Source organism: Girardinichthys multiradiatus, chromosome 1 (assembly GCF_021462225.1).
Source record: "Girardinichthys multiradiatus isolate DD_20200921_A chromosome 1, DD_fGirMul_XY1, whole genome shotgun sequence".
In the NCBI taxonomy this organism is placed as follows: Eukaryota; Metazoa; Chordata; class Actinopteri; order Cyprinodontiformes; family Goodeidae; genus Girardinichthys; species Girardinichthys multiradiatus.
This window is the reverse complement of record NC_061794.1, coordinates 14,317,896-14,331,778: the sequence shown is the minus strand read 5'-3', so window position 1 is coordinate 14,331,778 and position 13,883 is coordinate 14,317,896. Positions and strand designations below refer to the sequence as shown.

General features: G+C 39.9%; 1 protein-coding gene across 9 annotated transcripts in view; it reads left to right on the top strand.

Annotated features, from left to right (window-relative positions):
- Positions 1–449: 449 nt before the first annotated feature.
- Positions 450–13,883, top strand: part of cfap74 (cilia and flagella associated protein 74) — an 80,653-nt gene continuing 67,219 nt past the window's right edge. For 4 of the 9 annotated variants that reach the window (XM_047362206.1, XM_047362198.1, XM_047362190.1 and 1 more), the window contains exons 1-12: positions 450–532; positions 883–981; positions 1,069–1,150; positions 4,425–4,577; positions 8,014–8,112; positions 8,187–8,294; positions 8,698–8,871; positions 9,064–9,174; positions 10,355–10,457; positions 11,016–11,173; positions 11,327–11,540; positions 12,463–12,627. In XM_047362206.1, the coding sequence (XP_047218162.1) occupies positions 888–981; positions 1,069–1,150; positions 4,425–4,577; positions 8,014–8,112; positions 8,187–8,294; positions 8,698–8,871; positions 9,064–9,174; positions 10,355–10,457; positions 11,016–11,173; positions 11,327–11,540; positions 12,463–12,627 (1,461 nt within the window). In that variant the 5' untranslated portion in view covers positions 450–532; positions 883–887. Of the gene's footprint in view, positions 533–639; positions 740–853; positions 982–1,068; positions 1,151–4,424; positions 4,578–8,013; positions 8,113–8,186; positions 8,295–8,697; positions 8,872–9,063; positions 9,175–10,354; positions 10,458–11,015; positions 11,174–11,326; positions 11,541–12,462; positions 12,628–13,883 lie in introns of all 9 variants that reach the window. The other 5 variants (XM_047362182.1, XM_047362149.1, XM_047362158.1 and 2 more) reach the window with 5 other exon arrangements.

Genomic DNA, 13,883 nt, shown 5'->3' with positions numbered 1-13,883 from the left:
ATGTACAAACATGTAAAATGTTTTTAAAACAGTCAAACAAATAAATGAAAAAAACCTAATAAAATCTGTAATGCTATTGCGCTACTACAATAAACTACTCATCAGCCAGGACTTCAGGTGTCTAGTGGGAATCCTTCCACTCGTGTGCGTGATAAAACACTTTGCAACACACAAGGATTTATCACTCTCTGAATCATCTGGGATTATCATTTTGTGTTTGTCTATGCAGCAATTCATGCAGCATAAAAAAAAAAAAGCTTGTGTTCATCAGAGCTCCGGAGAGAAGCACACTTTACACACAAACACATCAGACGCCATTCATTTTGACCTCTTGTATCAAACCTTTTCAGCGTCCTCTCCGTGGGTTTTAAATATGATATGAGCGAGTGTTTGTTTTTAGTTCAGAAGAACTTTCAGGGCTTGGCCCCGCCCCCTTGCGTCCCGTTTCCCTGGAAACAGTAAGGAACCAAGGGAAATACTTTCTTCAGATAAAGGTGTTTTTGAGAAGTGAGGAAAAGCCTCGCTAAAACAGGTATTTCTTTCACATGTTTGTTGGTTGTTGTTGTAAATGTTATTTTTAACGTGGCGCACTATTAAAAAAAAAAAGCCTTCACGCTCCTCTGGTTTGTAACTTTCCAGCAGTCCGAGTTAAACTAGCAGCACCTGTCAGTTAAACCACCCACCGGTGTCTGTTTGGAGATCATTCTTTGTTTCTGCGACCTTTGGCTTTTCCCCGAAGGTGTTTTAAAATAATTTCCCAGCTTGTTTACACAATTAAAGTCGCTTTTCTTTTTGGTATATTATTTCGTCAACACATTCATTGCTCCAGCCTGTTTTAATTGTACATTAACAGACATCTGTTCGACTTATCCATACAAAAAGGTTTGATGGACTTTGAAGATAGAGACAGCTCACCTAAACGTAGGTCTGTGAGGTGTGGACTGCTGGATGTCCTCTTTCGTAGTGGTGATGATCCAGAAGGTAAGAAGCAGCTTCTAGCTTCAGGCTAAGCTTCATTTTGCTGTATGAGTTTCAATAAGCAAGGATATTCCTGCTCACATGTTCCAGACTGTGGTTTAGGTCAGGAGGCCTTTATGGATGAAGAGGCAGACCTTCCTTCTGATTTGGAATGGTTGCAGGAATTGTCTGAGTAAGTGTTTCAAATTGATTTTATGTGTCCAAGACCAAAATAAAAAAATAAATAAAAAATACCCCATAGATTTACTAATGATTATCTTGTCCTGTATAGTCCCATTCCGCCCCATTATAGTTGTCCCAGTATGGACCTGTTTGACAACAAGGAGTGTATTATCTAGTTTATCAAGCACTGATAAATTATATTTTCTCCAGTAGCTTAACCTCAGAGTTAAAAACAATCCAACCTTTAATTTGGGCTTATGTTTTTTTTTTTGTGAGGGAAAAAATCCAATGATAAGAAATAACTATTTTCAACAACATCACAGGTGGCATAGTTACACAATGGTGCCACCTGACAATACATTTAATATAAATGTCATACGTCCAGTCAAAAGTTTGGACACACCTTCTTATTAAATGGTTTGTCTTTATTTTTATTCCTACATCTGGGAACTCCATCTGGGTGATAACCTCATGAAGCTCATCGAGAAAACACCAAGAGTGTGCAAAGCAGTAATCAGAGCAAAGTGGGGCTATTTTAAAGAATCTTAAATATTAAATATGTTTTGGTTTTTTTGTTTGGAGAAGCCACTGGATGACAAAAGGTGTTTGCAACATTTTGACTGGTGGTGTAACTGAAGCCTTTATTGGTTTAATTACTTATTTAATACTTTTCTGTTTGATAAGAGTTTCTAGGAACTTACGACGTGACACTGAGGCCAATTATGTTGGTGTCTGGCCACTAGGCTTTATGGGGTCCCATATTTATTTTACAACCACACAAAGTGAGCAGAATAGTAAGGAGGTAAAAAATGACTATGGCTTACTGCTAGAGAAATTAACCAAAAACTGGAATCTGGGAGTCATGAAGTCTCCATAACAATCATTCGATGCTCTCCACATGCCAAGCTTGTTGTTGTTGAGTGATAACAGAAGAAAAGCAATCACTAATGTAAACATGTAGTTGGGGAATTTACCTGGAACACTGTGACTTGGGCAGATCTTTGCAACACTCCAGGTGAGTTTGTTGTTAAACCAAGGACAAATACAGGTCTTTCTCAAAATATTAGCATATTGTGATAAAGTTCATTATTTTCCATAATGTCATGATGAAAATTTAACATTCATATATTTTAGATTCATTGCACACTAACTGAAATATTTCAGGTCTTTTATTGTCTTAATACGGATGATTGTGGCATACAGCTCATGAAAACCCAAAATTTCTATCTCACAAAATTAGCATATTTCATCCGACCAATAAAAGAAAAGTGTTTTTAATACAAAAAACGTCAACCTTCAAATAATCATGTACAGCTATGCACTCAATACTTGGTCGGGAATCCTTTGGCAGAAATGACTGCTTCAATGCGGCGTGGCATGGAGGCAATCAGCCTGTGGCACTGCTGAGGTCTTATGGAGGCCCAGGATGCTTCGATATCGGCCTTTAGCTCATCCAGAGTGTTGGGTCTTGAGTCTCTCAACGTTCTCTTCACAATATCCCACAGATTCTCTATGGGGTTCAGATCAGGAGAGTTGGCAGGCCAATTGAGCACAGTGATACCATGGTCAGTAAACCATTTACCAGTGGTTTTGGCACTGTGAGCAGGTGCCAGGTCGTGCTGAAAAATGAAATCTTCATCTCCATAAAGCTTTTCAGCAGATGGAAGCATGAAGTGCTCCAAAATCTCCTGATAGCTAGCTGCATTGACCCTGCCCTTGATAAAACACAGTGGACCAACACCAGCAGCTGACACGGCACCCCAGACCATCACTGACTGTGGGTACTTGACACTGGACTTCTGGCATTTTGGCATTTCCTTCTCTCCAGTCTTCCTCCAGACTCTGGCACCTTGATTTCCGAATGACATGCAGAATTTGCTTTCATCCGAAAAAAGTACTTTGGACCACTGAGCAACGGTCCAGTGCTGCTTCTCTGTAGCCCAGGTCAGGTGCTTCTGCCGCTGTTTCTGGTTCAAAAGTGGCTTGACCTGGGAAATGCGGCACCTGTAGCCCATTTCCTGCACACGCCTGTGCACGGTGGCTCTGGATGTTTCTACTCCAGACTCAGTCCACTGCTTCCGCAGGTCCCCCAAGGTCTGGAATCGGCCCTTCTCCACAATCTTCCTCAGGGTCCGGTCACCTCTTCTCGTTGTGCAGCGTTTTCTGACACACTTTTTCCTTCCCACAGACTTCCCACTGAGGTGCCTTGATACAGCACTCTGGGAACAGCCTATTCGTTCAGAAATGTCTTTCTGTGTCTTACCCTCTTGCTTGAGGGTGTCAATAGTGGCCTTCTGGACAGCAGTCAGGTCGGCAGTCTTACCCATGATTGGGGTTTTGAGTGATGAACCAAGCTGGGAGTTTTAAAGGCCTCAGGAATCTTTTGCAGGTGTTTAGAGTTAACTTGTTGATTCAGATGATTAGGTTCATAGCTCGTTTAGAGACCCTTTTAATGATATGCTAATTTTGTGAGATAGGAATTTTGGGTTTTCATGAGCTGTATGCCAAAATCATCCGTATTAAGACAACAAAAGACCTGAAATATTTCAGTTAGTGTGCAATGAATCTAAAATATATGAATGTTACATTTTCATCATGACATTATGGAAAATAATGAACTTTATCACAATATGCTAATATTTTGAGAAGGACCTGTATGTGGAAAAGCACCTCACTGTAAAGTCATTCTGTGAGCCCGTTTCTCATCGAAGGGTCATAGAAAAATGTTTGAAATACCAGTGGCTTTTAGATAAAAATATGAGGGCCTCTCCCAGTAGATGTCAAATAGGTCATCATTGGGTCTTTGAACAGGATAATGATTCAAAACACAGACATGGTCTTCTCAGTCCCCAGTCCTACACCTTGTAGAAAACATGTGGGTTGATCTGAAGAGAAGAGAGCATAGGAGAAGACTGGATAATCTAGAGACGAATGCTCCAACCTTGTAAGATGGTGTAGCTACATACAAATACTTTCAGCAGGAGCATACATGTATGTGTCATCTGTAATTATGTTAATAACTATTATTTCCTGGCATAGGGTGTTCTTCCCCACTTAATAAATGTACTCAAATTAAAGATTAGATTATTACTAAAATCTTCAATATTAGATTATGCTACTGAAGTAAAACATGAATTCAGTTTTATAATTTTTTAAACATCTTTACCAGGGGCATCAATAAATTTGGCCAGAAGTGTATATTTTTGTATTTATATGAAGCACAACTAGGATTTACATTAAACCTACATTCCTTTTCCCATATGTCCTTCTTCATCTTCCCCAAGAGAGAGCGATAGCGATGGTGACCTTGCACTTGAGACCGACAATAGCACGAAGAGGAGTTATGCCGAGACAGCACGGATGTTCAAGCTGAGACGAAACCTGGACCAGCTGGACTCTTTTCATCGACAGAAGGAGCGTGACGTGCAGAAAGCCAGGTTTGGACCTGGCATTCATCAACCTCTAGAGCTAACTTGCCTGTTTAACCCAGATAAAATGTGACGTGCCTCTCTGGAATTTGCAAACACCTGCACAAACACATCAATGCCTGTCTCGTTGTCAGGAGTGGTTTCTGTAGGTTTTAAGGTCTTGCAGAGATTGTTTCATTTGTTTGTTATTCCTGTTTTCCATAATCTTTGCTCTGTTGCCCTTGTCACACGAGGGTAATCATTTCTGTACCAATTGATTCAGCAATTTGCAGGAAATCATTCCTGGTGGAGAGAGAACATTTCCAGTAATGACCTCTCCCTTCACTTTTCTTCCCTCTTTTTATTTGTCTGCACGGCCAGCCATTAAGCACCCGATGAACTGTGATGCGGTCTCCATAAAAAACGTCAGTCATCATCGTTCAGCACACAGCAGCGGTGGTCAGTGTGGAGCTTTAGTGCTCTCTGACTAAGCGTCAGTTTAATGGAACCATAAGCACAGCTGGCTTTCAAACGGTCTGCATCAATTTCCTTTTAATAAGAGTATTTTTCCCTCAATCACAGAATGTGGCTTTATTTGACTGAAAAAAGGAACATTTGGGCATTTCACAACAGAATAAATATGTCAACTCCTAAAATGTACTCACTAGATTACTTTATTTCCTATAGGATTATTTTGTTTTCCTTGTCGCCTTAGAGAATCTCATTACCATTATGCCAGAGAGCATAATGTAGTTCAGCTACTTAGATTCTACTGGATATTGTCTTCCAAAAGCATTCAGCCTTATCACAGGAAAGCAAAACATTAATGTGGTTTATTAGGGTTTTAATTGATAGCCCAACACAGTGTAGGGCCTAATTGTCAAGTGGAAGGAAAGTCATGCATTGTTTTCAAAATTTGTTTTTACAAATATAATAATAATTTATAATTTAATCTCAGCATACCTACTGCTGTTGAACAAAGGCCTCAGAGGTTGGATAGAGAACGTTAGTGAACAGACGGCATTTAGACCAAGAAACACAGTAGACAGGTCTGGGATAAAGTTGTGGAAATGTTTAAAGCAGGGTTAGGTTATATAATAATATATAAAAATAATAGGTTGTATAATAATATCCCATGCTTTGAACATCTCAATGATTGCTGTTCAGTTACTCATCGTTAATTCAGAAAAAAAGCAGAATGAACAGCTGTAAAATTACCAAGACAAGGCTGTCTACTTGAATTGATTGGCCGTCAAAAAAACATTAATAAGAGAAACAGCCAAAATACATATTGTAATTCTGGAGGAGCTGCAGAGATCGACAGCTCAGGTGGTAGAATCTAATGACTGGACAGTTATTAGTTTCGCCCTCCACAAATCTGGCCTTTATGAAAAAGCAGCTAGAAGAGAGCCATTTGTGAAAATGAAAATAAAAATAAGAAGTGCTGTTTGCAGTTTGCTAGAAGCCAGGGGACACTACAGATATGTGCAAGAAGATGCTCTGGTTAGATGAGACCAAAACAGAACTTTTCAGCTTACAGGTCCTTCTCAAAAAATTAGCATATTGTGATAAAGTTCATTATTTTCCATAATGTCACGATGAAAATTTAACATTCATATATTTTAGATTCATTGCACACTAACTGAAATATTTCAGGTTTTTTATTGTCTTAATACGGATGATTTTGGCATACAGTTCATGAAAACCCAAAATTCCTATCTCACAAAATTAGCATATCATTAAAAGGGTCTCTAAACGAGCTATGAACCTAATCATCTGAATCAACGAGTTAACTCTAAACACCTGCAAAAGATTCCTGAGGCCTTTAAAACTCCCAGCCTGGTTCATCACTCAAAACCCCAATCATGGGTAAGACTGCCGACCTGACTGCTGTCCAGAAGGCCACTATTGACACCCTCAAGCAAGAGGGTAAGACACAGAAAGACATTTCTGAACAAATAGGCTGTTCCCAGAGTGCTGTATCAAGGCACCTCAGTGGGAAGTCTGTGGGAAGGAAAAAGTGTGGCAGAAAACGCTGCACAACGAGAAGAGTTGACCGGACCCTGAGGAAGATTGTGGAGAAGGGCCGATTCCAGACCTTGGGGGACCTGCGGAAGCAGTGGACTGAGTCTGGAGTAGAAACATCCAGAGCCACCGTGCACAGGCGTGTGCAGGAAATGGGCTACAGGTGCCGCATTCCCCAGGTCAAGCCACTTTTGAACCAGAAACAGCGGCAGAAGCGCCTGACCTGGGCTACAGAGAAGCAGCAATGGACTGTTGCTCAGTGGTCCAAAGTACTTTTTTCGGATGAAAGCAAATTCTGCATGTCATTCGGAAATCAAGGTGCCAGAGTCTGGAGGAAGATTGGGGAGAAGGAAATGCCAAAATGCCAGAAGTCCAGTGTCAAGTACCCACAGTCAGTGATGGTCTGGGGTGCCGTGTCAGCTGCTGGTGTTGGTCCACTGTGTTTTATCAAGGGCAGGGTCAATGCAGCTAGATATCAGGAGATTTTGGAGCACTTCATGCTTCCATCTGCTGAAAAGCTTTATGGAGATGAAGATTTCATTTTTCAGCACGACCTGGCACCTGCTCACAGTGCCAAAACCACTGGTAAATGGTTTACTGACCATGGTATCACTGTGCTCAATTGGCCTGCCAACTCTCCTGACCTGAACCCCATAGAGAATCTGTGGGATATTGTGAAGAGAACGTTGAGAGACTCAAGACCCAACACTCTGGATGAGCTAAAGGCCGCTATCGAAGCATCCTGGGCCTCCTTAAGACCTCAGCAGTGCCACAGGCTGATTGCCTCCATGCCACGCCGCATTGAAGCAGTCATTTCTGCAAAAGGATTCCCGACCAAGTATTGAGTGCATAACTGTACATGATTATTTGAAGGTTGACGTTTTTTGTATTAAAAACACTTTTCTTTTATTGGTCGGATGAAATATGCTAATTTTGTGAGATAGGAATTTTGGGTTTTCATGAGCTGTATGCAAAAATCATCTGTATTAAGACAATAAAAGACCTGAAATATTTCAGTTAGTGTGCAATGAATCTAAAATATATGAATGTTAAATTTTCATCATTACATTATGGAAAATAATGAACTTTATCACAATATGCTAATATTTTAAGAAGGACCTGTACATGGAAAACAATGTATGTGGCAGACAACTATCCCTGCACATCCCTTTGAATACACAATCCTTATGGTGAAACATTATGGTGGTGGCAGAATCCTGCTGTAGAGATGCTTTTCTTGGTTGTAAAAAGCCAAAAATAATGTAAACCTTATATCATGTTCTTCTACTAAATGATTCACACTGCTTTGGGTTGGTAATCACAGAAAACATGTAACGTGTCAACATGTGAAAAAGTAAAAAAACATAATCAAAAAGTCCTGTACCTGTGTTCACCAGTGTAGCCGGTGTTTTTTTAAACTTGTTTTGTTTTGTTTTTTTAGAGAAAAGCTGAAACCTTGCCGTCAGAATGTAGAAAGCTGGTTGGAGCAGAGGGACAATTTGGAGTGGGAAATAGAGCAACAGAAAGCAAACGCAAACAGGTGATGATAAATAAAAAAATCAGCTGTTCTCCCCAAACTATTTGTTTCATTCCACTCATTCCTTGTTTTATTAGCAGCTTGGCCGTGTTTCGACTGCGAGCCCAGCATAAGCTGTTGTGTCAAAAGCTGCAGAATGAAGAAGAGCTGGAGGGCCAAATCCGAGCTGAACTGACACAACAAGAGTGGGTTCAACATGAAGATGGTTTGTTTGTTCCAACTTGGTTTGACAGGCATTATTGCAGCATGAAAAGTGCCTTCCTCTCATTTCCTACGATCACTGCCTCAGCTTTGAGGAAGTCGACAGAAAATAAATCCTTCTGTCTCAGGAAAAAGTATGAGACATCAAAAAATGTAAAACTAAATAAACCGGGCACACTCCTGCCCCAATACAGCTGAACTAATAAAGCTATTAATATATAAAATAAAGTCAAGCATTGCTGAACTATTTTGCTGTGTTTGAATGAACGCTCCTATCTGCAGTCACATGTTCTTTTTTTTGAGCCACAAATTGAGAACTAGATTATAATTAATAACATATATTGGTGCATTTTGTTCTGCTTACTTCTAAATTTCTCTGCTCCTCAGACGGGAGCTGAATGAGGTGGAGGTGGATCTTGGCAGGGTCTTCTTACTCCGCCAGGAGCTGCAGGAAGAAGAGCAGCGCTTCCAGGTCCTTAAAGCACAGAAGGCAGTAAGAAGGTTGCAGCAGGAGAGGAAAGTCAGCCAGAATCAGCAGCACAACATGAAGCTTCTCAGAGAGTAGGAGCAGCAACACCCACATCATTCATCACACTTCAGCATATCTTGCTGTATTTTGCACACAAGAAATACATTAACGTTTCCTGATGTAATGTTTTTTTTTTTACTTTATCAAACCCTTTTATTAATGATACAGGAGTAAGAAAATCATTTAAAAGGCTAAACGAAGTCTTGTTGTTTTTGTTCTGACAGTAAACAGGCAGCCAGGCTGGAGGAGGAGGAGAAAGAATGTCAAAGGAAGAATGAAGAGGCTCGAACAAGCCAAAAGAAAGCTGCCAAGTACTTGAAGCAGACCATTAAAAGGTAATTTCCAATAAACCATCAACAAAGTCACAGCGTAACAATGATATTCAATGTCTTTGGAGGCTATTTGGAGAGTCGACCCGTCCTATTGATCATTCATTGACACAGTGTAGGTATATATGTAGGTACACATGAAGTACTTTGATTGAGACACCAGTGTAGAAGCTGAAAGAGAAAAGGATTCAAATCCAGGGTTGGTTTATGATATGTGATACGTGGCTCCTGCTCTGGGCGTGGCACGGGCAAAATTAAACTGATCTGTCACCTGTGCCGTGTCCAGGTTTTCTATTGCTTATTTGCATGTGCAGTCAATGGGGAGTGGTCTCCCTCGGTGTTGTGCACAGTGTTAAGCACTGTTGGAAAATTTGGGCGTGCATGGTGGCTGAGGAACGACTCGACTGGCATCTAATTTACATGTTTTAACTGAGTACTAAATTAGAGAGCTATTTCACTGTTTGTGAAGAGTCTGGTCCACATTTGATCATCTGTAGTTTTAAAATCTAAAATGCTTAGACCAGTCAGATCTGAGCTGGATCATTCAACACCCAACAGAATTACTTCAAACACAGGTTCAGATTTATGAGAACTGTATTCTATTTGTGAAAACCGAAAAAAGAGCTTTTTCGATGTTTTCTTTCAGCATCAGACCATCTCATTGAGAGAAATCTAAAAACTGTCATGTATAGACTGGTCAAACCTGGACTTAATTATGGTATATTGACATTTGTGTAGAAAAGGAGTAAACGGAAGGGGCTCGCCCAAAGAATGATTTATATCACCACCATTGGTCAAATCAAAAACTACCACAAAATCCCATGCAGAAGCTCTGTTACTATTGTATTGCTTTGCCTTTTATCTCTTCTCTGCTTTGTGTGCATCAGTTGTTTATTTAGGAATGCTGAACAACATCTTTGAAAAGTCCAGGCCAGTCATTATAGGGAGAGCATGTTATAAATTAGAGCACTTACTTAAACTGTTGAAATTCATATCTTTTCTGTGCAAGCACCTACATCACCAGAGTTACAAGAAGTGAAATAAAGAAACAAATTTATTTGTCAAATCACATTTCAGGTTTAAGAGTTGATAATGCTTGTGGAGTTTGCTACATTGCCAAGCAGCAAAAGCACTCTTGTTTTCTCTGCACCTTTCTTTAGGCTGTTTGTGGCCATTTTATTTCCAGGTTGCATCAGCAAGCAGCTGAGAAGGAGAAACAGAACAGGGAGTTTATCGAGAGGAGGATGCAGGCTGTTGAGTCTCTAAAATCCAGCATAGCAGTCAACCAAGTAAGCACCAGAACACCAATCACCATTGTTGTTGCTTTAAGTAATCTTTTTGTAGCCTCATATTTTCTTCATATATCCTGCATATGCTTTATATGCTGTAGGTCAATTTATAAGTTTTAGTTGATCAACAACCTTCTAATTAGTGTAAACTGCAATTAGTGAACATGATGAAAAGAAAATGTTATAACTGATCATCCAGCTGAAACAGAAATATAAGACAATATAAGAACTTTAAAAAAAACGTGACTTTCCCATTTTAGAGTAATTTAATGCAACAAAAAAGTTGAAAACACTTTTTTTGTGTATTCTCTTGTTCCCATCAAATGTTTTCAGTTTTGATAATACATGCAATGCATTCTGCAAAGAACCTGGATCTGCTATAGAAGAAATGAGAAGAAGAAGCCACATGTTCTCATTTTAATCTAATAAATTCAATGCTCAATTTTATCTATTTTCACAGTCGTTTTAATATTTCAGCACTGGGGTCATCTTCCCTTGATGTAAGTCTGCATCTAGTCAAATACAGCTTTCTTCAATTATTTAGCTTTGTTACTCTAGGAGAGTTTACAGGTTCAGCAAAATAGAGCCAAAGAACAAACCCAGAAGAAAAAAGAACAAGAAAGACAACTAAAAGCTGCCCTGGAGGCCCAAGGCATCGACAGTATCAAACATATGTACCAGAAGAAACAACTAAAGGAGACGAAACGAAAACAACAGTATGTCCTCCTCTCTCCTCTCCTTTCCTTCTCTACATGTTTGTCCTCTACTCCCACTCCATGCAGCGACGTGTGGGCGTTTTCTCTCTGTGTGCCGAGGAATACATGACCCCATTTCAGTATAATACAGTGTTGTTGATTTACACCTCTAAGGGAATTTGAGGAGAGCCAGAAGTCAAAGAGAGTGGAGATTGTTGCAAAAATTCATCAGGAGGAACAGCTGCTGAAGAGCAGAAAAAGGAACCAGGCACAGCCCCCCAAACCCTCAACCAATGACAAGTTCTCATCTTTGAGGACCGGAAGAGAGATGCTCCTGTCGTTTCTGGATCCTAACTCTCCATCAGTCTCTGAGGAGACAGGAACACTGGTGAGAAGATCTCAACATCTATGATGCTATTTGTGTTCCATAAAGTATTCATACACCTTAAAAGTGTTTCACATGTTGGTATTTCATAGCTACTAAATTTAAATGCTTTTCACTGGGATTTTATGTGATAGACAACACAATAATTGAAGAAAAAAAATGCATGGTTTCAATACTCTTAATCAAACACCACTGCACCCAAATGCCTTCATAAAAACAGCATCATGAAGACCAAGGACCACAGCGGAGACGTCAGGGATAAAGTTACTGAGAAATTTATATTAGTTAGGTTATCAAACAACATTCCAAGCATTGAACATCTGAAGGAGCACTGTTAAATCATCCATACTGGTCAGAGTATGGCACAGCTGCAAACCTACCAAGTCCATTTTAACTTGCAGGACACCAATCCAAAATCTAGGCAAGAGGTCCACGGTAGCTCTGAAGGAGCTGTAAAGATCCATAAGAAGTCCTGTTTATAGTTTGCCACAAGCCATGTAGAGGATACAGCAAATATGTGGAAGAAGGTGCTGTTCAGATAAGCACAAGGTCTAACCTTTTGCCTACACTGAAGAAAATGCACAGTTTTCAGCCTTCCCCACGCATGGTGGTGGCAATACTTTTTCTTTAGCAGGGGAAGAGAAGCTAATCAGAACCTGATTGGAAGATGGAGGGGGGCTGGGGGGCAGGAGGATGACTCTAAACATACAGCCAGAGCTACAATGCAATATTTTAAATCAAAACATCTTCATGTGTTAAAAGGCTCACTTTGCACCATCTTGTGTTGGTCTAACACATAAAATTGCCTTAAAATACCCTAAATTTGTAACGTTACAAAATGTAAAAATTTTCAAGGGGTATCAAGCAACCCTCGCATGACAGTGTTTGTACGTTCATCTTCATGTGTGCTTATTCATTTCTCCAGCTTGTGAGAGAGTTCAGTAACATCAGCAGGTCTTCATCACCGTGCTCTGACAGTGAACACCTGGAGGAAATGGGGGAAACTGTTCAGAAATACATGACCCACAAGAGCCCTGCTGACAGCCTTGCAGAGCCAGAGTTCTCCGGGTTGTGGGAACAGGAATACAAGGTGCGCTAAAACAACTGCCCCTTCCAACCAACTTCACATGAGTTGCTAAATTTAAAGAGCCATAAGTCATTTACTATTCAGCCGCCACATAAATATCCTGCAGAGAGCAGCAGATACTCCAAGTACTTGGTTGAGCAGTGTTTATTGAGGTGGTAGGATCATGATGGAAAATGGCATGAACCACCTCATGCCCACAGTGAAGCTTATTTCTGGCAGGTGAAAAGACACACAGTAACAGTGCCTGTCAGGTCAGTTAGCAGAAGCCTGTCTAAAATTCAGCTAGACTAGAGTGCAGCTAGAGGATCTGTGATGCTTGTCCACATAGTAAATATGTAATCTGTTTGCTCCCAAGAAACCACACTGATGAATACATTTTAAGTACGTCCATAGAACATCACTCTGAAGGGCCCCAGGTTGATCTGAAATACATACCTGTAAAGTTTTGGTACTGTTTATGCTACAGTTTGGACATAATTCAGTTGGCACAGTTTGCCATAAACAGGCAGATAAATATAACCACACATAAAGAGCAGCCCTTGTGTCAGCTCCTGCTACAGTAAGTGTCACTAAGACCACATTTTGTGATGATGGCACCTATGTTGACTGACACACACACACACTTGCTTCAGTGGAATTTAGGAAGAGCTTCTATCTGTATGTTTAAGGTTTGTGCTCATATTTCTGTGTATATTTGTCTAAAATTGGGATATAATCATGATATTAATCATAATGATTATTTAAATACTCAAACAACATTAAAGCTTCCCTTTTAACTTAATTTTTATTATTTTTCTGGGAATACAATGAACCTAAACAATCGATAATTAAAGAATTAGTTAAATTAAACATTAAAACTAAAAAAGAATAAAATTAATATGGGTTAACACAGTAGGTCAATGAAGTGTATACTTGTGCTTTCGATATATTGGGAGGGTGTATTTAGCCAAATTCATAATTTCCCTTTTTTTATTTAATGAAGAGAGTTTATCGGGTTTCATAACTATTAAAGGTTTTGCACAGTTATGAATGCACATTGCTGCAGGTCTGTTAACTGTCAGAAGTGGTGATTGTTGCACCAAAATGCAGGAAAGGAGGGAGGCAAATGTGAGCGCATAAACTGGTAAACTGTGGAACAAGAGACTGGTGGAGACAAATTAATCAGAGTGGGAGTAGCTAAGTGAGAAGACCAGAGACAGTGGGAATCAAGGGGAATCAATGGAAGGACAGAAACTAGACACACACACCATAAACCATAG